This window comes from Apteryx rowi, unplaced genomic scaffold, assembly GCF_003343035.1.
Source record: "Apteryx rowi isolate R43461 unplaced genomic scaffold, aptRow1 scaffold_21, whole genome shotgun sequence".
NCBI classification, from domain to species: Eukaryota; Metazoa; Chordata; class Aves; order Apterygiformes; family Apterygidae; genus Apteryx; species Apteryx rowi.
This window is the reverse complement of record NW_020448419.1, coordinates 3,187,844-3,213,322: the sequence shown is the minus strand read 5'-3', so window position 1 is coordinate 3,213,322 and position 25,479 is coordinate 3,187,844. Positions and strand designations below refer to the sequence as shown.

The 25,479-nt window shown below is 40.7% G+C and overlaps 2 protein-coding genes across 2 annotated transcripts in view; one reads left to right on the top strand and one right to left on the bottom strand.

Annotated features, from left to right (window-relative positions):
* Positions 1-6,709, bottom strand: part of PLCB1 (phospholipase C beta 1) — a 484,775-nt gene extending 478,066 nt beyond the window's left edge. Inside the window, exon 1 of the mRNA XM_026064146.1 lies at positions 6,595-6,709. Coding sequence (XP_025919931.1) covers positions 6,595-6,709 — 115 coding nt within the window. The remainder of the gene's footprint in view (positions 1-6,594) is intronic.
* Positions 6,710-13,459: 6,750 nt separating this feature from the next.
* Positions 13,460-25,479, top strand: part of TMX4 (thioredoxin related transmembrane protein 4) — a 29,026-nt gene continuing 17,006 nt past the window's right edge. Inside the window, exons 1-2 of the mRNA XM_026064145.1 lie at positions 13,460-13,635; positions 23,712-23,827. Of these exons, the coding sequence (XP_025919930.1) occupies positions 13,460-13,635; positions 23,712-23,827 (292 nt within the window). The remainder of the gene's footprint in view (positions 13,636-23,711; positions 23,828-25,479) is intronic.

The window sequence follows — 25,479 nt, the reverse complement described above, 5'->3', positions numbered from 1 at the left end:
GTTAAAGCTGTGAAAGCTGCCTGGCAATGTTATTAAGTATGCCGGGTTTGCTATGCTATCCTGCAGAAAATACAAAATGATGCTAATTAGAATCCAACCATAAGGAGATTCAATGAGTACTGAAACTGTGATATTTTCAAAGGCTTTAACTGTGTCTGGGCTAGGTACAGCAGTATATGCATATTCCTTATCTGATTTCTCCAAGAACCCACTGCAGGCTATACATGGAGACTGGATACTCTGCAAATGGATATTTGATCTTAATATGACACTTACATTCTTACTTTTTGGTCAAGCACACAAGGTATACAAAGACTCTGGCTATAGCAGGGCTTAAACATCTCACTTCTCAGCTCTCTCCTCCTGAGTAACTGACAGTAATCTACATTTCTCTCCAGGCTGAAAGTAAGTAGGTTCTTTCAGAAGATTAGTTTAGCATTCAGTAATCTGTTTCTCTAAACAGCCTATTCTGAACTACAGAAGCAAATCCTGCTCTCTGTAATCCTGCTAGTTTCATGACAGGAGTTTGTGACAAGCATACATCCTATCATAACAAAATACCATGCAGCATTTGCTATTTGAGAAATGTTACCTTCTTTCCTTGCTTAGACCAATTAAACACTAAGATAATTTAATGAGAGAAATGGTGGATTGCCCACTCCTAGTGATTTTCTAAGCAAGACTGAACATTTCTCAGTGTTACTGAAATCTCAAAACAACCTAAGTTTAACTTTTAAAAATTCTAATGAGTTCTGCCTCCAACTGGAATAGTTTCATTCCAGCCCTGGCTTACATATCTCTCCACCAGGCACGTCAGGGAGCAGCAGGAGCAGGGCTGCTCCATGAGGAAGGCTGAGCCAGGACCTGACCCCTGCACAGGCCTTGCCCCCGCTGCTGGGGATGCTGTCCCGCTGGGTCTGAGCACGGAGGACAGAGCCAGGGGCTGGCAGCAGGGTCCACTGACGGGGCGAGGGGATGAACCAGGCCCCGGGTCCATCCAGGGAGCCCAGGCAGGAGCAGCAGGAGTAGAGATGGGACAGGAGACAAGGCTACAAGACAGGTACTGTGGCCATCCAGGAGCCGGAGCTGGGACCCAGCTCACCTGCGACATAGCTCAGGCGGGGACTGGGCACCCCAAGCTGAGCTGCAACGGGCTCCTGGGCCTGGGCGGGGGTGCAGGGTCCTGGGGAGGCTGACGCAGCTGCCTGCAAGAGGGGACCCTCTGGAGTAACCCGTTGTCATTAAGTCTGTAGGTGCAGAGACCCTTTTCATTTTGGGAGGAAGGGCTCAGGCACACAGGGAGCAGATCAGTGTGTGGCTGGCTGCAGCTCACAACAGGTTTTTGACATACTATGGTTTAAATGCAGCCGAGATTTGCTTTTCACGGGTGCATTCACCATTGCATCCTGCAAAATTTCATCCATGCCAGAAATTATAAACTCTTGCCAACAACCTTAATTCTGTCTGTGCTCTGAAATTGTAATTAATTCTATGTTTTTTTAGTATAAAAATGCTTTTCCCCATCTGCTGTGGCTCTTCACGGTAGCTATTTCAATGGCTCTTGACACTAGTTTCTCTTTAGCAAGCACATCTACTGAAGCACTCTCTGCCTTTCCATAGATCCTGGATCAGCAGATAATATACGTCTCACATTTTGAGCCTGTGAGGGTTATCATTCAAGTAGCTATATACGCTACTGGAGGTCTTTTTACCCTTAACAAAGAGTCTCCACTTAGTCACATAGACTTCAGGAAGCTAAAAATACCAGTCAGACTGCATTTTTCTTACGCCACTTCTGTAAAACATGCTTTCCAAATCCACATAAGGTTTTGGTGGTTACTCTGCAGATTAGCAAACACAGCCTAGAACACGAGGGCTGGCTTTTTAAAAGCCATCTGTATTAGTACCAGAAACCCTTCAGAAAATAAGAAGAGACTAAAAACCACAGAGGGCTGGTACTTCAGTAACCTCGAGGCAGGAGTCACCTCTTCTTTGCAGTCCCCAGGAATTATTGGGGTTTAATATTTGATTTTTATGATATTGATATTTATAATCGATATTTATGTTACAGGACAATACTGAGCCCCAAAAGAAATTCTGGGCATAAAACCCAGAATCCTTCTTGGGCAAAGGACTTGATAGCAGCCAAAAAGTTGTTTTAATTGTCTGGCTTTTCATTCACAGAGCAGACTTTACTGGGGAATAACTGTACCGCAAGTAGCAGCAAATGGTATGCAGACAGTTAACAGGACTTAAAAAACGTCTGTTACCCTTGCAAAAGGCAGCCCTTTGTCTGAAGAGAATGACAGCAGAGCTTATTTCCCAGGGTGTGGTGGGACTCGGGTGACGCCCTGCACAGCCTGAAAGCTTTTTTTCTGCCTTCTGTAACCGAAACTTCATGGCTGAATTTAAGAAGCTGCTTGGAAAGTCTGGTCATTTAGAATAATTTCTACTGTTTTCCAAACTGTAATAAAATATTCTTCCTGTACTTCAATGAGGCATGTAATTCAGTTTCTTCACAGAGATTTGTAAAAGTATCTCTTCTAGTCCTGGAGGAGCATGAGTGCTGTAGTGTTAGAAGCGGAGATCCAGATGGACATATTCTGTGCACGTGGGTCTGTACATAGGTCAAACTGCAACAGGTAGTTTATAGATAACAGTTTGCCATAACAGCTGTCATAATAGTTTGCCAAAAGTACAATTCCTTATAAAGCCAAATCAGAAGGCAGTTTTCCCATTATTATGGCCAAGGTTCTGTCAGTGTTACTGGAATAAATGTCTTCTCAGCCATTTAATGTAGCTGTTGCAAGATACCTTAGGCTTCAGTTGCCCTCAGATTTGCAGTGCTGGTGATTTTCTTACATTAATATATTTTTGACTGAGGCAGCAGCAAGATGTCTGCCTGTGGGGTTTTAGATATAAACCAAGGAGTCATATTAGAACATCACCATCGTCTCATGCTTTCCCATTTTAACCTACTCATTTGTCACAGAAAAATTCACAGAAAATAATGGGAGAACAAAGTGTAAAACATCAGTTTACAAAATATCTATCATTTATGCTAAGGAAGCACTTGGATCAAAAGCTGTTCTGCTGGGTGGGGCACAGAAATATGAATTCCACCCTTTTCACAGTCGTATTCCCACCGGGTAAGAGAGTTGCAACATGAGCTATAATCAGGGTCAAGTATGCCAAATGGTGTGTTTGCCTCAGGGACAGAGCTCTGCAGGAGTGACTGGAGAGTCACAGGACGAGAACGCAGGTCTTGGATCTACAGTATTCTTGCCAGAGACAGGAGTGTCTAAAACCAAAGAGGACTTGCTTTGGCAGCTGCTGCTCAGCAGCTCTCTACTTTGCCAAGTGCCTTGTTTCCCTGCGCCTGAGTATATACCAACAGCACAGTTTACTATAAGGTCAGGTCTGGTTCCCTGAAGTTAGTCCTCAGTAACTTTAATATAGTAAACTGTGTGCAATTTGCAAAGCAAGATAACTTCTTACTGAATCAATGGATAATGGACAGAAAAAAGATGTTTGGGGACATATGAGCCTTTGTGAGTGCACAAAATTTTTCCGTTTCCCCTCAAGGAGAAAAGGCATTATTTCTATATGGGGGGAAGAAGGGGTCAGCTTTAAGAGCATATGGATGCAGCTGAAAGACCATCAACACTTTCATGAAGCTGTTGCCAGGCAGAAGGCGGCACCTTGGTTGGGGATACTTCTGGGATAACAGTGAACTTTCAGTACAGTGCTCTTCTGGAATGAGCCATTTAAGACTACATACCCACATCCTTAAAGCATCCTTTAGATTGTTACCATACATAATGTCCTTATTGATCCATTCTGCATTGTCCATTTGTGGAGCTGAACAGTAACTTAACAGGAAAAGGCTGGCAAATAAGACTCTGAGCACTTACAAAATCCAACAATCATATTCCTTACAAAACATGCTATTTCTAGATATCTGCTAATGCAGTCTTTGGCAAAAGGGTAGGAAGGAAAGAAAGTTTTAAATAAGCCATAGCATCTGTGTGTACCCCTATACTTTTTCTTCCTTCTTTCAAAAGAAACATATTATTTTGAAAAAGCTTGTGTGTCTGACACCCTTTTCTTTTAGGGCTGGATCACACAGGTACTCTGCACATGAAATTCCTAGAGAAAAACCAATACTTTCCTTTATGTAGATCACCTTCATTATCAAACAGCATGTTTGACAGCTGCAAAATGCAGTATATTAAATACTTACGGACACTTTGAACATTGTATTTAATCATAGGATGAGAATTAATTGCTGTACGTCTTTGCATATTTGAAGATTTTTGTGGCCTTGGCAAATAAAAGGCTAGAATTTTAGCTGCCTGGGAGGTTGTGTATAGTCTTTTTTCTTAGACAACTTGCATTTAAAAAGACTTCTGCCTCAGTATATCCCAGCAACAACATACAATTTCTGAATGTAACCTTCTGTAGCCTTATCCAGCAGCAATTGTTTGCCCAAAACTCCTGCTAAGTCTAACAGAGTTTTGCCTGAAAAAGGCCTACCACAGCAGGCCCATGCTCACTGTCCCACTACTGGAAAAGCAGTGGCAGGCCTCCGATAACAAACTGCCTGAAAGATCCTTTCAACAGCAGCACCATATGGGCCTCCGGCAACTGTCACAAAGAGGCAGCTGCACAGTGAGCTACGGAGATGCTCTCTGCCAGATGGAGACGAGGCTGGAAGCAGTTATCTGGGTGGCCCATTTCGTTCTGCGCCTGAAAGAGCACTTAGTCACCAACACCAGAATCATGTTCATAAATACATCCTTGCAGATGCCTATTGATCTACACACTACCTCTTTGTGGTGCAGAGAGAAATATTTCTATGGGCACATAAATTACTATGAAATGTAAGCAATCTTCTCATTCCATTTTGCAGTAATACTGCAGAGACAACCCAGCCTGTCTCTCAATGGCAATAAAATCACCTTGTGTTGGCTGGCCCTTCATTCATCTGCTTTTTGCTTATGAAAAAGACATGGTCAGCAGCAGGAATTGTTAACTCAACTTGCTTTACATTTCAATACAGAAAACTTTTTGGACCAAACCCAATTCTCATACAAGTAATCTCTCTAAAATCAGCGGAGTTATTTTATGACTATGACTGAAAGTGAAATCACATTTTATTCCTAATATTCCAGGAACAATTTGAGATCATTGTCAAAAAGATAAATGACCTGAAATGTCTAACAGACACCAGTGATACAAGTGAGTGATGTGATAAACTCTGATCATACTGCAATGTAATTCTTATTCAAGTAACTTAATTTAAGCTGTCCCTGGGAAAGGAGAGCAAGGAGAATTACACTGGCAAAGCTATGGCAGAATATAGTTATATTATTACATATTTGCCAGTAAGTTTCTCTGCATAGGTAGGTTTCTCCACCATCTTGCACCTTGCATAGTTGTTTACCACCTTTAAAGGGTTACCAAAAAAAAAAAAAAAAAAGACTGACAGCATTGCTTTTCCATTTTATGTTGCTACATAATACACAGGTTACTGGGAAGGGAACGGTAGAACTCATTCGCAGAGCTTTAGGTAATCAACAGCTAAATATGGGCTCCAGGATAAGAATTTTATACTTGTTTTGTAATATTGGAGAGACGAATATTACTTCATTAAAACTTGAAAATGATCAGAGAAGAGTATTCCCATAAAAGCCTCTGAAATATCAGCATACATATCAAGCCAACGTACCCATTACTGTTCAGCTGGGGGGCAGGAACAGTCTTTTTCATTGCATTTAGATAGAAGCATTTTTTACTTACTGCAGGAGAGATGGACTACAAGCTCTGAAAAAGTAGTGCAGATACAACAGCGCACTGGAAAATATTTCTCTATTGTCTTATATTTCTTTTGTGGCTTTCTTTCATCAGAAGTTACTTAATCTCCAGCATTAAATTCAGATTAATATATAAAGATATTTGCAAACGTTAGAAACTGTGTAAGTTTGGCTTGAGAACTACATGCAACCATGTCTGGATTTGTGGCTCTGGTGCTATATGTCTCTGAAACACTTACAGATCCAAAAATTGATTGCAAGCAAAAACTTGGCTTACGACATGACAGCTTTCTTTTTCTTAAACATGCCATATTTTCAGGTGAGCTTTTAGTCTTTCCACAGAAAATCTTTAAGTATTGTGACATTTAAAAAGATTACAGCATATATTTGATGTGTTGCAGAGTGCACAGTAGATACTCAGCTATAGAAATCTGTGAGCTTAGCCTGGCTTTACATCAGTGCCTTTGGGCAGTCTGCTTCGCCGTGGAGCACCCGGAGCAGGTTTAAAATGAGTATAACATACTGGCACAGGATAAGGCATTTGCTGTGTTCACAGTACCCAGGGCAGCTTTCAGCCACCCAATTCTTGTGCAATCCCTGCTGAAGCCAATGGAACCACTCCAGGCCTTCTGACTTCAACACAGTTTGACTCATCCTTTGAACACAATATGCAGCTGCTGGAAGGGAGCAAAAAAAGATATATCTTTGAAATAAGACGACACTGATGGTAAAAAGCCTTGTATAAATACACATCCATGCCAAATACAACAAATCTTACCCTCTATTGTGATAAAGGCCTGGATTTTGGACTCATACACTGTGTAAGGAAGCGTAACTCCTTTGGCTTTAATAGCATTATTCCTGATGTAGTTTGGGAGCACATTCAGAATCATCCTACGTCAACGACTGTTTATGTAGTAAATCATGTCCTGTGTACACCTGTGCCGTTCTGACAATTGCTAGAAGGGAACCAGTCTCACAGTAGAGAGGGTTACTGACCATACTCAAACAGCAAGATGTACGAGAGCAGAATTTGGCCAGGGATGTTTGCAGTAGATTTGCTGTCTGACAAGCCTAGCCAGCTTGAGCTTGCATCATAATCTAATAAAAACCTAATAATACCTTTTCATCTAGCACACTCAGCCACATATATCAGGCTTTGGAGGTGTCAAGTCTAAAAAGAGAATTGTACTTCTGCCTTGAAGATATTTTTATTGCTGAGGAAAAATATATTGCTAGAAACAGTTCCTTACCCAGAAGGAGAGTTTCATTTTGGAAAAATAAAACAAAAAGGAAAGAAGAAGTCAGGCAATAAAAAGTCACTTTTGTCATCAGATCTGTCCTGATCTGATGCACTCAAACTTGAAAGCTTGTCCTCCTATCTCTTGCAACTTCTTTAAGTCCTGAAGAGGCTTGACAGGCAGAAAGTGAACAGATGCACATCAGAGGTGGGAGCTGATCTTGTAGGAGGCCTAAGCTTGAATTATGCAAAGATAAGGATGTAGAGGTGTGCCTGCATGGTGGAGCGCTGTGGGGGTAGAGGAATCCCCCAGCATGCACCTCTTTACAGGACGGGGTATTACATAAAGTTTACAAATGACTTCCTATTCCTCCATTTGATATCTGGGTAGGTATGTAAAGATACTGATACAGGGACATTTCCTTTTGGCCCTGTTGGTATCTTGTCTGAGATTTCCCATCCCACCTTGTGGCCTTCTTGTTTATAAGCCATCAGATATTCATCCATCACGATTGTTGCTGGTTCCTCACCAGACACAGGCTGTCGTTCAGTTGCCAGATCTCATTCTTTCTGCCCCTGTTCCCCGACTGAGAGTCTTCTGCTCAAAGCCAGTGAGCAAGCGGTTTCTCTAGCTTCCACGGATGTATCAGCTGCCTCCTGAACCAGGCTCTCTCCAGCATCCGTGCTCCCTGGAGGTTATGGGTGCCGCTGGCAGTGGCAAGTTACTCTGGTGCATTATGGTATCAGTCCTGGCATGACAATCTTCATCTTGGCAGCCAAGTGCCTTCTGTAGTTGGACACGCAGGCAAGTTGAAAAAGCATACTTTTGGTATCATATTACCTAATCCTGGAAGGCTAAGAGCAGCCATGTAGCCATGCGTGTAAGTGCACACTGACTTCCCTGTATAAGAAGGCCTAAATGGTAAATGAGTCGTCAGATTCTTTTGGTACTAAGAAAGTTTTTCAATACAGAGTATGTCTAATAATCTAGCCTCAAATCAGAGTGCTAGAAAAAACAGCTATAGTTCTTCACATTTATGCAGGACAGCAAATCTCAAAGTCTGTCAGAGACATTCTTAAAAACCACATTTAACTAGAAATATTATGGGTGCAGTACCCTCCCTGGCTTTCTGTAGGTGCAAAATATGATTTCCTCTTGTCATTATATTCCTACCTTTTGGTGGGCAGTCATTAGAGGAGGGTCTGGCAAACTTAACTCATAAGAAAAATTTTTATATATATATTTTTTAGTATTCTAGGGAATTTTGTAGTCTGATTTATGAAGGACAGATGCAAACATTACTGAACACAAGTCAAACTCTTGTATAAAAGTTTTGATTCACTTTAAATAGATACCAAAGGTAGAGCCACAGTGAATTTCCAAGACTTAGTTAACTGCAGTACTGTGATGTATTTACCAAGCTATTTAAAACATTCTCCTTAAATATGACGTGCTTTAGGGTTAACAAATCAATGTTAGATCATGCATGGAATGCTTATTTCTGGCCATATATTGTTTATTCTCTACTAAATTATTTGTCTTAATTTATAAGAACATTGTAAATTCTTCTACCATTCACCTAGTGGAAAATATATTGTAACTATTATTTCATTAGGCGCATGGATGAATCAAATTAAATTTGGAAATATCAAAATTGCTGTAGTTTGTGTAATAATAACTTCTTATTTTCTAACTTAACAAACAATTCATAAAAATGAGACTTTGCTATTTTAACTATCAAATATGTTCTTAGGTAATTTTTAAAGGACAAAAAGAAATTCTAAAAGTTTAGAAAGATATTTCTGGAAATCCAGTACAGAACTGAAAAATTTTTATAGATGATGCAATTAGGTATATTTTGGGAAAATGAGTGTTACAATAATCTATTCTGCTCTAGGCAGTGTCATGAATCTGTCATGGCACACAGTGAACGAAACTACTTCAAGAATGCTGGAATACCTTTCTTTACCACGAGACACCCACCCAAACGAATAATAGGACAACATTCAACAAAGTAGAAAACAAACCTAATAGAAACAAACTTACAGAAGAAGTCATCTAAATACACACTTTATCCCGCACACCTAAATTGATGAGATTTTAATTAACAACTTCTTCCAGTGGAAAGCCACACAATCACAGGATAAATTTTAGTTCAGTGAACAGAAGGAAAATACTCATGGAGCACAGTCTTCCTCATGACCTTCCAGAGAAACACAAAAATTACTCCTACAGAAGTCTGGGAAATAATGTATTTCAGTGTTCCCCTCCGTGTAAAGCAGGGACAACACAGCAAATAGACTGACCAGTCATAAAGGTAAACAAATATTCCAGTACAGAAATATTTGTTACTTGAGTGCCTGCAGTATCACCGAACAGAAGAAAGACATTTTGTTTGGGCCTGCCTCTTAATGCAGGCACATTTCTTTCTTTCAGGTCTACCACAACTCTTTCCATACTATAGTTGGACTTTCCATTTTATAATCAAAATAGATCTATATTCCTGGAGATGTCTATGCTGACACAACACCTCTAAGCTCCTTGTAATCCCCTGCTCTCCTTTTGTTGAAAGATACTGCCTTTGGCAGCTTCCCCCAGTAATATGTACTGAAGATTTAAAATAATACACTTGGCTGTGAACACAGGTAGTTGAAAAACACATCTGCTTCTGTTGCCAGGTTTGTAGCAGAAGGGGAAGTGGAATCAGGAGAAATTCTAAAACTACCCCTGAAAAGAGATTTTGAGTCAGAGACTTAAGAAGCTGACCTCTCAGTTTGCCAGATATTGTCTTCAGTTCCTTTTTTGTAACAGCAGTGGAAATATGGAAGTTGGAAAACTATGATTCTTTGCAATGCCAGCAGAGCAAAGGCACACGAGTAGGGTAAAAGTTAAAGACGCACGAGTTTAACAGAAGCACAATGATGTTAAAGGAGAGTAAGCTGTGTAGGGGTCAGAGTGATTAAAATTATCAGAAAAGTCATAAATGGCCTGGCCCAGATCGTTTTCTCTAACTGTTCAGCCCTCCCTATTTTTTCTCTTTATCCATTTCCCATTTCATGTTCCTAATCAGGTTCAAATTAGGTGTATCTGTTCCATCTTTGCAAGCTTGACCTACTTTTCTTAGAGGGATTAACAGCACTGTGACAAGTCTCCCCTGTTTTAGGAACACTTTGTTCTGTTTGAGGAAGGAAAGTAACTCTGCCTTGATCCTGAGCAGACTTTGCCTCAACTACAAACCTCTTCTATGTTGAATGTGGCTAAAAATTACTCACAAACCTGTTCGGCATTAATTGGTATTCAGGAGTTCCCTAGATTTAACCCGAGACTTTTGCTCTTTTCATCCTAGTTTGTCTCTCCCTGTTCTTCTGAATCCACAGGAACCTCCCCATATATTTGGGGCCACCATTTCACAGGCTCTTTCTTAGCCACTTTATGGAAATCTGTTTTACGATCTCTCTCATTCACACACTCTTTGAGAACATAAATGTACTCATTCAGCACCTTGTACCACATAATAAAATGTTCCTCAAGCCTCCCTTGCACACATGAGCTCTTTGTCACATAAATTCTCTCAATTCGGTTCCAGCAGGTGAATCCCTCCACCAGCTCTCAAATCTCTCTGATTGTTGGCCAATCACTTCATTTTTGGAGAATCTACAGAAAAAAAAAGTGTACTTTTCCCTCCAGTTTCCCTCATCCTCACTGAACAACAGAAAAAAAGTCTTCCTGTACTACTCCCTCACAAGGGAGCTTCAGCTCATTATACGTCTTCTCAAATAAGTTCTACTGCTGTTTAGTATTTCTTTCTCTTCACTACCTGTCAGTATCAGGACATATTCTCGGGCCTAAATATTGCTAAAAAAACACATCCAGTTTTCAAACTAGTGATTCAAGAAGGGCATTGATAAATTAGAGAAAGTTTTTCTCACAAGAATAGCTAAAGGATTATAAAAATTGTATTACAGAAACTTTATGAGTTCAGTGTATGCATATCACATGGAAGATATTAGAAGATATATGTGTTCCATGAGACTCTTACTACTTAATCCTCAGCTAGCATTAATTGTGGTGATAAGAAGCTTACAGCTCAGAAAGGCAGGGATCTCTACAATGCTATAAAGCTACAGACAAAAATCTTCTTTGGTAATAGCAGGTACTGTTTTAATACCTGGTGAAAAGGGAATGTGTAAGCCCTTACTGAGTCATGGGGAGAGGTGACCTACACTTAAGAAGTAGCAAAGGACTGAGGAAAATTGCTGTCAACGTTTCATTTCCACGTAAAGTGAGTGGTGTTATGGTCAAGCCCATCTCCCCACTCACTGTTGGAGGAATTGTGAAAGCCCATAGCTGCTTCCAAAGTCTTCCTGATTATGAGCTATGCTCTGCTTCTGCCCCCAGATACTAGTATGAACAATAGAGTCCACTTGGCTGTCAACAAATAAAGAACAGACCTATATTCAAGCTTAAAGGAATGGTCTGATCAAAGCCAACCGATTCCTAAAGGGAAAAATGGAAATACTGTAAAGGAGTCTCATTAGACAAGCTGGTGAAGTGTGACAAAATCCAGAGCTGGTCACTCTTACTGTTTTCTCAAGTGGAAAAAAATGTGTAAATGTATTGGCAACGGAGCTGATTAACTTTTGGCGCAACTTCTTGAAAATTCTTTATCACAAGTTACTTATAAGCCAAGACCGCCTTCAGCCAAACAAGAACTAATTTCAGGAAATCCTACAATCCATGACAGACAGGAAAGGCAGACCTTTACAATGGTCTCTTCTGATATATTCCGGTCAATTTACTGGGCTGACTTAAGGAAGTTGGCTGTCCTAGTTACCATTAACCGAGGCAACACAAACAATACCTCGTACGCCTGACTGGAGAAAGGCAAAAGTTCAACCTGTCTTCAGAAAGGGCAAGAAGGACAAGCTAGGGAACTACAAGCAGGCCAGTCTCACTTCAGTCCCTGGGAAAAACATGGAGCAAGTCCTCTTTGACACCAAAACGGGGGTACAGTCAATACACTTGAGGGCAGGGCTGCCATTCAGAGAGACCTAAACAGACTAAAGGAATAGGACGAACAGGAACATCAATAAAGTCAGCAAGGAAAAATGCGAAGTTCTGTACCTGGGATGGATGAACCCCTGCATTGGGACAGGCTGAAACAGAGTGGCTGGGGAGCAAGGGCCCCGAGGGCCCTGGCAGACAGTGGACTAAGCATGAGCCAGTGGTGCAGCCTGGCAGTGAAGACAGCTAACAGCATCCCAGGTTGCATGAGCAAGGACATAGTGAAGTGATCATCCTGCTTTACTCAGCACTCATAAGATGGCATCTTGAATACTGCATCCCATTATGACCCCCCAATACAGGAAATTTTGATAAAGCTGAGCAAGTCCAGCAGAGGCCACTGTGGTGGTCGGGGGCAGGAGCACTTGCCCTGTGAGGAGAGGCTGCAGGAGCTGAGCTTGTTCAGCCTGGAGAAGCGCTGGCTTCGGGGGAACCCAATGGCCACCCCCCAGTGCCTGCAGGGAGGTGACCAAGATGATGGAGGCAGGTTCTTCACAGTGGCGCGCTGCTGGAAAACAAAGAGACAACAATCATAAACTGAAATGGGAGCTTCTGACTGGATATAAGGAAAACTTTTTACTGTACGGATGATTAAGCACTTGGACAGATGGCCCAGGGAGATACTGTGGGACCTCAATCCATGAGGTTTTCAAGACCCAACCGGACAATACCCTGGGCTTCCTGCCCTGCATTCGGAGTGACACTGCTTCGAGCAGGAGGTTGGATTAGAGATTGCCCGCAGGCCTTTCCAGCCCATGACTGAGGGAAGAGCTGCTGCTATACAGCTTTTTTACACTACCCAGTGCTGCTATATCCAGCTGTACTTATTGCAATCTCCGCCTCATCACCACTCAAGTCATTATTCCCTTATGGCTGGGGGACTTCAAATACACAAGAAGGAATAACAGCTTATTTGCTACTTCTACACATATTTCACTGTGTTTTGAAAACGGCTGCAGCTACGACAGCAGCGCTGCCAGCAGAGACCGCGCCGCCGATCTGCAAGAACGCCCGGCTCGGCCGTGCGGTTGTGCCGTTACCCCCGATTCCTGAGGCCGCTAGCCCGCGGCAGGCGCGATGCGCTAGCCCCCGCGCAGGACGGCAGCAGCCGCGCCCCGCCCGGCAACAGGGGCGGCGCGAGGGCGGCCGCGCCCCAATGGCTCCCGCCCAACGGCTCCCGCCCAACGGCCGCGCCGCGCCCGCCCGCCCTCAGAGGCCAGGCCACGCCCCGCCGCTGGCGGTGTCCGTTACTCGGCGCCCGCCCCGCCCCTTCGCCCCGGTTGGGCGGGGGGAGCCCGCGCGCTCGCGGCTTCACTTCCTGGGCCGGGCTTGTTTAACATGGCGGCGGGCCGCGGAGGCGGGCGGCTGTGGTGGCGGCTCCGCGCCAGTGTCGCGGTGGCAGCGCTGCTCCTCGCCTCGGCGGGGGGCAGCGCCGGCGAGCCGCGGAGCCGCGTGCAGGTGCTGGGCGGCTCCAACTGGAGCCTGGTGCTGCAGGGCCAGTGGATGGTGGAGTTGTGAGTAACGGCCCTCTCCTCTCCGCGCCCGTTCCGTCCCGGGCGAGGCTTGGGGCGGGCTTGTCCCGCGTGGGGCGGCGGGGGCCGGGGCAGCTCGCCTCCGTGCGCCCCGGCCTACCTCGTCCGGGCGCCCCCTCGTCCTGCGTGCCCCGGTGGGGGAAGAGACGGGGCCGGGCCGGGCCTGCCCGTCCCGTCTCGGCCAGCATCGCCCCCCCCCCCCCGAGGAGAGGGACGAGGTGCCAGAGCAGCCGAGCACCTTCCCCTCCAGCCCGGGGCTCGCCCACGGAGAGGGCGGCAGGAAGTGGCAGTGTAACGTCCACAGAGGGCAACGCAGCGCCAATGCTCTTGTGCCTTCCTTCTTCCACCACCAGTATTGTTGGCTCTGAGCCTGCAGGCACGCACTTGAGCTTATTTTAGTGAATGTGATAGGGGTATTTTTCTTCAGATTTTTGTCTAGAGGTTTGGGAGGGCAGAGAGTATCTGAGTGTCACCAGGTTAAAACATAAAAGGTCTAGTAGACAGCGGCTTTACTGATCACATTTCAGTGGTCCTATTCAATAGTTACTTGCTGGGGAATTATGTTGGGCGACGTACCTTGCCATTCTTACACATTTGGGACTTTCACTGGATTTTGTACAAGTTAGGAAAGCTGAATTTGGTAGATACATTTAGCATGAATAGCTTTCCAAAGTGATAGATGTTACCTACTATCCTGATGTGCCATCAGTTCCAGGTGCCCCACTCTAGAATTTTCTTTGTTTCTTTGTCTTATTGACAGCTAGAGAGGGTTTCCTGTTGACTTCTAGGGATTTGAGTGCTGTTAACTAATTTCACTTGTGGCATGATACTGTTCTTGAAGCACATTTTGTACTTGAAAGCAGCTCACTTCTTTGTATTCAGAAGGAGAAAAGAAACCTGAGATGTTTTTGATAGAGCAGTTAAAAAATAGTAATTTAAACGGGTTATGTTCACATGGTATTTGTGTGCTGTGCAGCTGTGAAATAAGATTTTTTTTTTTTTTTGTGGCATGTAGGCTACTTCTTTGGAAGTGTTTTGACACTTTTAAACAGATTAGATAGTCAAACTAACAAAATTATGATACAATCCCATGTGGTCATGTTATAAGAGAAAGGAGGAAAAATTTCTGAAAGGACGTTTGTCATAATAAAGTCAGGCTTCTTATTCTTTAGGTGCTGCCCTGAGTTACAGCAGATAGTCAAATTGTATGTATCACTTAACCGATATCCTCCTGACTTCCTAGAAGATGTGTGAGCTAAGTAGCCTGCTTGGAGGCTTAGTAATTGAGTGGGTGTTAAATCTTGATAAAATATTAGATTAAACACAGGATGCAAGCAGGGAGCCTGTGAAAGAGGATATGCACCATCAACATCTGAACTCATGCTCCCTCATAAATGTTTCCATGGCTTCTTTAAGGGTTGTTGTTGTTCTGTTTTAGTATTGCATTTGAGTTATCTTGAGTTGAGCTTCTGATTAGGGGAAGGGGCTATCACTTCACCTACGACTTTACTGCTCTGGATCCTATTGCAGACCTAATGTTGTTAGCAAATAGAGAGGGACAATCCTGTAATAGCTGATTGAAAGACTTGGGGATGGTGTTACTGTGACTAGGTTTTTGGTTTTGACAGTCTTTTATTCTGCTTTTCCACCTAAAAGGTGGGAGAAGAGAGGATCTTGGGGAGGGGGAGAAAATAGTTTATTTTCTCAAATTCTCAGAATTAAAAATTTTGCCTCTTTTGGCATCTTAGTTCTATACAGAAGCCATTGTATGAAGTTACCTATTAATACACAAGTCAGAGAATCTTGCATGAGAAAAAGGTCATTTAGTCATTTGTGGTGGCTCAGTGCTTTCTGCTTCTTCTAAGAGAAAGTATTTAAATACCTAGTGAGGCAGACCTCGGGGGAAGAAAGAAGAGAGGAAGTGACGGATGAAATCTGAAGTGTTTGGGATAGCGAACACTTAAATTGCTTTGGGTGTCTTTGCTCATACTTCACTTGAAACGTTGTCCTCTGGTTTGTAGTGCCAGAGTAGCTGACAATAGCAGTGGTGGGAAAGTTAGCATTAATGCTAGCTGAATGTGGTAGATGGTGCTACGTTGCCTAAACTAGACTTACTTTGTGTACTATATTTGATGTGCAAAAGATACTTGATTCTTCATGCTACTTTCTGTGGTGGGTTTCGTGATGTTTTCCTCTCCTCTTTGAGAAAACAGTCCTAAATGAAAAAGAACTTCTGTCTCCGTTGAGAATGCTGACTTAATGCTGCTGATTCTGAATTTATGATCATTTGAAATTCTCAGTCACAACTGAACAATAGCTTGAGATCCAGTATTGATATTTTTTCTTTTTTTTCCCCGTGATTCTTACAGCAGTTCTCACATTGACAATTTTTGTCTTCTACTGATTTTGTCTGGTTTTGAGCTGGTGATCTGGACAGAAATCCTGCACGTCAGTTGACTGATTTTATTCTTTCCGTGCTGTGTGGTTGGTCTTTTGACAAGACTGCAGTATCTTTCATCAAAACCTCATTTGCTCAGAGAACCTGCTGGGGTTTGGTTTGTTTGTTTGTTTTTAAGACCTTTTGTTTTCCAAGCAGTATTTCATGTTGTAATAGGATCACTACAAAAATATTTTTATTGGTTGTCTGCTTTAAATTCCTCATTTGAAGCCTTCTGTCTCAGTGGAAGTGACTGCTACTACTTCTGCATAAGCTCAGTTTTTCCAACTGTGAAAACAGTGTATGCCAATTACTGTATGCTACCACTTTGTTATTAGTTGCTTTTGGGTGAACAAAAGAAAAAACTTCAAGTCAGAAATGACTTGTGTGCAGCATTAGTAGTGGAAATAAGACTTTTTTCATACCTCCTAACTCTAATGTACTTGACTGGCTTTTGGTAAATATTCATAGCTGGCAAAATTGCGGACACTGGATGCATTGCTGGATTTCATTGATAAAAATGTTCTGGATAACTTTGTGTCTCTGAAAGACATTACAGCATTTTTTTCCTTATTGTTATTATCACAGCATGCAAATCCTCACTGAACTGCTGATAGTATGAGAATGGAACAAAATGCTTTGAAAGGCTTCTTTATTGACTTATTTCTAATCTGTAGTTGCAAGATAATGCTTCATTGATATGAGGTGTTTCCGTTTGTGTGCATCAGGCATTTATAGAAAACTAATTCTTGATCTGTTTCTTTAAAAGTGCATTTTGCATTTATAAACATGGCTTGTTCCAAGCTTGACAGATCTTATCTTAGTATCTTCTCCTTTTTGAAGGAGATAAACATTTAAGGGTATTCTTTATGCCACTGGCTATAAATGAAACCAAGTACTTCATATGTTCATGTTGACTCTGAAGTACTGCAGGTGCTTGCCCATCAGGAAAATCTTTAGTTTTGTTCCCACCTAGGATGTTAAGCATCTTGGCTCCCTTTATTTTCAGCGGAGACTTAGCACTGTGTGCTTCTGAAGAAGTGTTGTCTTAGTTTTCTATTTTAATTCTATCCAAGGTGACAATCAGGTGGATAGTGAAGTAATAATCATGTTTTCAAGGCTATCTTATAATATAGGCCTGCACTTTTTTTTACTCATTAGCATTTATAGGTGAAAACATTCCCCTGCTATCTAGTAGGGCAGACTTATCACAATGGTTCAGTGCTTGATAGCTCCCACTAGCACGTTTGTCTTGAGGTTTCAAAGGAGTATGCTAAAAATCTAGCCATATGTTTCGGGGTCTACATGGGATTAGTGCTTTTAAGCACTTTGGCTTTAAACAATTTGTATAAATAAACTTGTGAAGAATTCTTTAAGTTATTTAACCTTTACTGTAACTTAGATTCAGAACTCAGTAAGGTTGGGGAATCTTCTGACTGTAGTTTGTAAGTGTATAGTCCTCATTTCCATCTTGATTTGTTAGTATGCAGGTTTTTCTTTGTCCAATTAATTAAAAAAAAAAAGGGGGGGAGAGTGAAATTCAAGTTGCTAAAACTCTGGTCTGGTTGCAAAGCTTCTGTAGACCTCCTCACTGAGTTCAGAGGAAGTGGACAAATAAAGTGTGAACTCTTGTTATTTAGTAACTGAACATATGGCTGATTACTGTGCCACACGTTGGCTGAGCAGAAAATGACAAAATGTGAAACTGAAATATCCTTTTTAGCAGATGCTTTACTATTGTAGAAGGGACAAAAGTATATAGAATGATGGAACTTAATTTGCTGAAGTCCTGGAACATCTTAAATCATTTTAAAGTGATTGATTGGCTTTCCATCTTAAAAATCAGTATTCAATCTTAAAACTCCTTTGGTAGTGAATGGAAAGGTTTTCTGAATTGCATATGGTAGTTTTATCCTCTTGTTTGTTTTTGAAACTAGGAAGCTGAATAATTACTTTTTCCTTTGTTTTACATCTTGTTCTTGGAAGGTTAAAATGTTTCATTACTGATTTGTAAAAGAAGTAGAAAGTAGTATTCCAAATGTTATCTTAAAGAATGCAATTTAATTGGATTATAGAGCATCACACCACAATGGTATGCAGTTACTTTTCCCTTGACTCAGGTGCTATAGGAAAATGTATGTATATTAAGCTATTGAAGTAAAAATGACAGAATGAGAATTCGTAAAATTACAGGTCAAGCTGGCAGCCCTAGAAAAAGTTTTCTAGAACGTGCCTCACTATCGTCAGCCCAGTCACCCTACAGCAGCGGTTAGTTTTAGTTGTTTGAACTTCTGCGATAGCTTGTGCAAATTGGCTTTGGATTATGCCTTGATTTGGGCTACTGCTGGTTAAAGTATTAATAGTGGTTGTGACTCTAAAATAATTTCTTGGTAGACTTTTGTGAGCTTTTATTAATGCTTTGACATAGTATGGCAATTGATTAATGAAATGTTGGTCCTCAGAAATCGGTTTGTAGAAGGAATATAAGTTATTCAGTCTCTCAAGTATCCTCATGCATACTGCAGGCAAGCCTGTGGTTTTGAGGCACTTGTGTGGAGCTTGGCAGGAGAATCCAGAAGAAAACCAAAAACCTTTGTTCCCTCTTTGATGTTTGAGATAGCTAGGGTTTTAGCAAATTCTTGAATTTATCTGTTGTGGAGCATCCACTGGGAATTTGCCCATCTGTTTTGGAGGGGTTTTGGCTCACTGGAAGAAACTTCCTGTGTCAGCCTTCCAAGTCTGTTCTGTTGTGATATGGGTATTGGTAGATTACAGGGGCTAAATTGTATATCTTTGACTAGCACCTGCTCACTTAAAAAAAAAGGAGACCAGAACTATATAATTGACTTTCTGAAACTTACCTTTTCTTGAAGTTATAATACCACCAGTCCTGCCTCTAGACCTGTGTTGTAAGAACAAGAATGAATCAGATGATAGTCTGAAGATAACACCCAAAAAATCAGGCACTGCCTTTGTTTTGTTGTGTGTTTGTTGGGGAAAAAAATTATTTCATTTCATAACACATGTAACGACCAGGAACAGTATACCTCCTCCTGTTTCATCAGTCTAGAGCACCCAGGCTGCTGGTCTTTCTGTTAATACAGTGAAGTTCAGTGTGATGGGTACCACTTGGTAGTGTTCGCTGCTTCAGGAGCAGAAAAGAAAATTAAGGCATAATAGCTACTTAAGGAAGGAAAGTACCATATATTAACACCACTTATCAGCAGCTTTTTGCATAGATGGCTTGAATATACCGTGTGCTAAAGACTTGTATGTTTCAGCACAAAATGCTAATGTGTGTCTCTTCATGCTATTTGGTGCTTTTTTTGTTTGTTTTGAACTAAAATGATACCATACTTTACAGAGAGGCTAATGGAAGGAGGCGGATCGCAGAGAAAGTCAGGAAGCCATTACTTGAAAGAGTAGAGGAGGGGGAGTGCAGAGGATAGTGAGAGGGCAAGGCATCCGGAAGAAGTAAAACAGAGAAGCTAGCCCAAAGAAGGAGGACTTGTGTTGGAGCATCTCAGGACATGGTTTGAATGTGTAAAGGTGTACAGGATTTAATAAGTGGAAGTTCTAAGGAGCAAATAATGTAATATAGTGCAGTTGTCTTTTGCTTCCTAGTATTATTAGCACCTTTTCAAAAGCAGATTGAAATACTGTGTGGGTTTTTTCTTTCTTTTTTTTTTTTTTGAAACACTTCAAAGGAGCTAAAAGGGCCTGAGAATTACAGTTCTAAATGTTTCTGGGCTAGTATATTGAAGCTTTAAGACCACCGTCACTCAGATTAAATGAAATTTTCCTATGGCAGTTATTAGTCATCTGTGGTTCACTTCCCTTTTTTAAGAAGGTTTGGGGCAGCTTGGCCTTTCCCTTTCAAATTTGTTTATACTCTTTTATAGAGCTAATTCTTACTGGACATCTGAAAGCATCATTCTGTTTTACGGTTTTGTAAGTGACATAGGTGACTGAGCATTTAATAAATTCCTGTGTTGGGATGTTACAGATACAAAATTAGTATTTAGAAAAAGTAAATATTTTATGTTTTAGTAGTGTCCAGAATTTCTGGCTTCTGTTAGGCAAATCTAACATGTTTATGAATCTGTAGCAGTAGGATTAAAAAAAAAAATCTTGATAGAACAAAAGTAGTAATTTCATTCTGATATTGCCATTCCCCTTCTATTGGGTATTGTTGAAACAATTGCACCTCTTAATATTACTCCAAACTGAAATTCAATAGACAGCTTTGTTACTGTAAACAGTACCTTTCATAAAAGGGACAGAGTTGTGTGCTCTGAGAATAGAGGTAAAAATGGCTAGCAAAAATTGGAATGTAATTCAGGAACATAAAGCCAATATGATAAGTCAGACTGTACGTGCCAATGTTCAGCTGGAGTAACTGGATCTTGTAGTTCCATCCTACCTCTGATATTAGTATAAAAACTAGGAAGCCAAATTATGTTCTGTCACTACCAAACTGTGGTATAGGTGGAGTTTAACATGTCTTTGGGCTAAAGAAAAGATGGTTCTAATTGTTGATATTATCTCAGCCATGTGTGTATTCCATATCCCACTTAATTTCATTTAGAAGGAATTCTCATGAATATCGAATTAAAACATGAATGTTGATATGGGCCAAATTTGCATTTTAAGGTCGGATGATACCTTAAATAGGCTGAAGGATACTTTAATCTTGGGAATCTCATGACATGAATGTAACACATGTAGAGAAGCTGGATTTAGAATACATTCCTAATTCTGTGTTTATTAGAGTAACATCAGCAGCATTATCTGACGGTCATGCAGTTTTTTAACTATCAGTCAAGCTATTGTAATAAACTGTAGTTTCTGTTTTAATGTATAGATTCTGTCAAGCTATTATTAAAAGCACTCTGTAGGCAGTACAATAAAAAACAGCAGTTCTGCATATGAGATTTCTAATATCTTTCCAGTATCTTTTAGAAAGATACTGAAGATCTGTTTCCTGGCAGGATAAGGCTCATACTTTTTTCCAGATGCTCTCATATGGAATGATGCTGCTTCACAAACCACTGTGTTAACTTTCATTCCAAAATCATACATCTATAGCACAACAAAAATACAATGCTTGTTTTCAACTTGTATCCTTTTAACTTTTAAATTACAAGATTCTCATGTTGAAATACTTACTTAGGTTTCAAAATTACCATTAAAAATTTACGAAGCACTCGGAGTAAATCTGATTCTGCCTCTTCTATGAGAAATTGCCTGTTTCAGTTCAGTCTGATTTACGTGAAACATCTATAGGTGACTGGAGAAATATCTCTCCCCAGCCAGTAAGAATGTAAGCATTCATCATCGGAAGACCAATGGACAATATTTAGTGCCACTGTTCAAGTCAGATTGTAATACTGGCAGATAATCCAGAGGGGTGGGGCAGCTCTTCGCTGAGGCTTCCAGTTAGAGTCTGGTGGATATGTAGGCTGTTGAGGATGCCAGATTCTGTCCATGAAGGAATTTCTCTTTCTCACAGGCTATTATCTGCCTCTGTAGATGGTAGACTCAGTTGCATCCTGCTGCAGCAGAACTGAAGATACCAACTTATTTTATGTGAAGTTCTTAACTTGTTCTTCACAAGGGAAACTGAAAAATGTGGTAGCCTGCACCACAGGCTGTATTCTAGCCTGAGATATTAGTTCTCACTTATTTTTGCCCAGGTTGGGTGCTGGGTATAGATGTTGCAAGTGCCAGAAAGCCACTGAGGGGTGCCTCTGGGACCATGGTTCTTCCCTCCTGCTCCTAACTCTGCAAAAGCACCCCCCTGATGCTTTCTTCTCAAAATCTGTTATCTCTGACTTGATTAAGTCTACCCCAATCCATGAGATTCCATGTAATAGCATATTTTCTGGGTGGTCACCATGAGCACTCATGGTATTTCTTATGTCACCAGGACATTAAGCCTAGCATCTTTGAGAATAAGAGACTTGATCACAATGACTATTCCTAGCACAATCTCTAAGTCTTAGTCTGTTCTTTTTTTTTTTTTTTTTAGCAGGATTGCAGTGAAACTCATGGGAAAGAAATAGAACTTTTTACTCATCTTATGCATAGTAAATAGTGGTTAATTGTGTGTCTAGTTCTCCTATCTTATCTTTGACTGAAACATAGCTAAATGCAGTAAGATCAGGGTACAGTTGTGCTTACACAGAAATGTGTGTGAAGGAAACATTCATGTTTGAGATGGATTTAGAGACTAAAATGGGCTATTAGACAACCCGGTGATCTTTGAGGCTGAGTATCTACACTTAAGTGGTTGGCAGCTGCCTCAAAATGTGTGCTGTATATTATGCTTCATTGTACTTGAAGTCTAATAGACTTCAGATGTGGTGCTGCAGTTATAAAGGGAAAACCAGTGGGAAGACAGAGTTCTAGCTCTCATTGCCATTGCCCTTGAGAATAAGATAGGATATAAATTTGGGGCCTATTTGTTCCTAGTTTATTCAGGTTTCTTTGCTTTGTTTCTCTTGTTCTTTTTCTGTTAGCCACGGATGAAGAGCATGGTAGTACATATGAAATGCTATGAGAAATAGGATGCCTCTAGACCTGCTACTTTTGCTTCTTTCATTTTAAGACAACAAACACAGGTGCTTAAACCTTCCCCCATAAATTAGGGTAAACCACCTAAATGCCTCTTATTTTTCATTTGCAAAATGTCAAGTGTGTGTATGGGTGATTGCCACAGCTCAGTTATGTACTATACTTAGATAAATAATATTATCTTTTAGTTATATATGTACATGTGTGCGTTATCTTAATTGCACGTATGGCAAACCATTGCAAGCTGCAGAAGTTTGGCATAGGCTTTGTAAACCAGGCTAGGGTAAAGTAAGTAAAGATGGCAGATGGGGTTCTATCAGCATTTAAGCAGTATCTATCTGAGATTATGGATCTGATCATGCTCTCTGATATTATCCTTTCCAAATTAGCAATTCTTTCCTTCATGTTTATGCTATCAGTAATAATTGCAACCTTGGTTTGGATAGTCTGGTTGTTAGTATAGGAAACTCAACTTTTAAAACATGCTGCACTTTTTTTTTTTTTTCCCTTCCCTGAAACTAATCCTGAGAGGGGGAAAAAAAAGCTTGAAAAAGACATAGGATGAGCACAAGGAATTTGATTTGAACTGCTTCTAAATCTCTAAAGAGTGCAATCACAAGGGGCATGCTTTGATGTATTGAGTAGTGAGCTAAAGCAAATGTAATTTCCAGAAGTTCTGAGGTGTGTGAAACCAATACAAAATGTTACATTGAGGGATACCGCTTCAGAGGACAGCCTGGCTTCGGTAATTCAGAGAGCTGCTGTGTAGATGGATGCATTTTTATATGTAAATAGAATGAATCATACATGCCGAGTAGTGAGGGATTTGGATATGAATTTCTCAAGTATGGGGATTTGTTTTTAATAACATGAGGAGGAACGTATGGATTGACAGAAAACTATTTGACTGTCTTATTCAATAGACTTGATTAAGAACTGCAGTTTTTCTGTGACTGATGCTTTTGTATTTTCTCTGTACAGTAAATCAATTTGAATGTGTATAAGGATAAGAATACTAAAATATTTAACCCGTTTCCTCCATTAGCTATGCTCCTTGGTGTCCAGCTTGTCAACAAATTGAATTGACATGGGAGAGTTTTGCAAAGGAAAGTGACCATCTAGATATCACTGTGGGAAAGGTGGATATCACTCAAGAGCCAGGTATGGTGTGAAATAGACTGTATTTTAATAAAAGAAATTATTCAATATAAGTAGTTCTTAGCATCTGGGAGTGTGCTGCATTCTATTTTGATTTAAAAAGCTCTTTTCTGGTTTGACTGGTATCCCAGGCACTCCAATAATGATTATCCACATTTCATTTCACATAGTTCACATCTGTGAGACTAGGAGTTTATAAACTTAATTGGGAAGTTTAAAAAAAAAAAATCAGGTGAGTGATCCAACATAATACTGTGTTAAAAGGGACTTATTTTTTATTTTAATCTGCTTCACTGAAAGCTGTTGTCTGTCTCATTCCGTTCTCTCCCCACAGCTATATCCAGTTTATAGCTTCCGATTGCTGAGACTTTCAGGGTGTGGTAGTAATACCACAGTGCGAGTCTGCTTTAATAAGTTCATTTCACTTAATTGTTTCCACTGTGGTGCTGTTTGTCTTGTTTAATTGTAATAGTGCTTTTAATGGATAGATTTTTATTGTTGGAGAAGCACATACGCAGAAATGTCTGCAAACACCGTATTTGTGCTTATGTGGATAGGTAGGAAACAGCCTTATCTGTGTCTGCTTTAGTGATTCCTTTCAAAGTCTTGAATGTGTGTTTGTTTAAGCAATACTAAGATTGTTTAAACCTCTACATGTCTTGGGAATGCTTCATGCTTATTTTGGCTTTGAGGGGATGAAAGGCTGTTTCAACGATCTTCGACAGAATTAGGAAGAGATGTTACTAGAATAAAAAGGCTGAACTTGGGAGGGGTTTTTTTTTTTTTTACCTTTCCAAGTATGTGCAAATCTTGTTCCTTTACTATTCAAAAACGTGATATGCCAAGCAAGTTAGCTTTATCAAGTTAATAGCAGGGAGATGACTTAAATTTCTGTGCCTGAGATGACAGCTTAAGTTCATGAGAAATACCGATTGTTCTAGACCTAATGTTGATTCATGTTTTGTTAAATGTCTACAGGTATACAAGAACTCTCATGCCAAAAAGCTCTTGGTGTGGGGCTCTTCTTTAGTGCTTATATTAATCATTAACAATTTAATAAACAGAGGATTCTGAACATTGGGGCTTTTTGCACAAAATAAGCTTAATCAAAGTGAGCTTCTGCTTCTTCATGTTAACAAAATAGGGGTGCTTATTGTGGTGTTCTTGACTGCTAGTTAAGGCTACAGTTGGGGATACATTATAAACCTATTCCATTACCTTGTCTTAGTTATTAGGTAGGGACTCTTTTTGCTTATGTGGTGTTGAAACAATAGGATTTCAGTCTTGATTGCTGCATTTGGGTGTGACTAACTTAGAAATGCTCTATCAGCAATGAGGCTGTAAAAACAGAATATTAGAGGTCTTGAAGTTATTCTTTCTGGTAAAGACCTCGAATACAAGTACTGGGACCTGAAGGGGTCGGGAACTGATTTTTTTGTTTGTTTCTTTGTTTTTTATCTAAATACTTCCGACTGCTGAGTTACACTAGATACTTAGGATCACTTAAATATCTCTTTTAACTAGAAGTCTCTTAGATGTTTTAAATTCTAATATTGATGAGAGTTTGACCTCTAAGGATGTTTGACTTCTGCAAGTCAAAGGACTGACCAAAATGTTGATTCATAGCTGTAACAAAGCATGCTTAATATACCTAC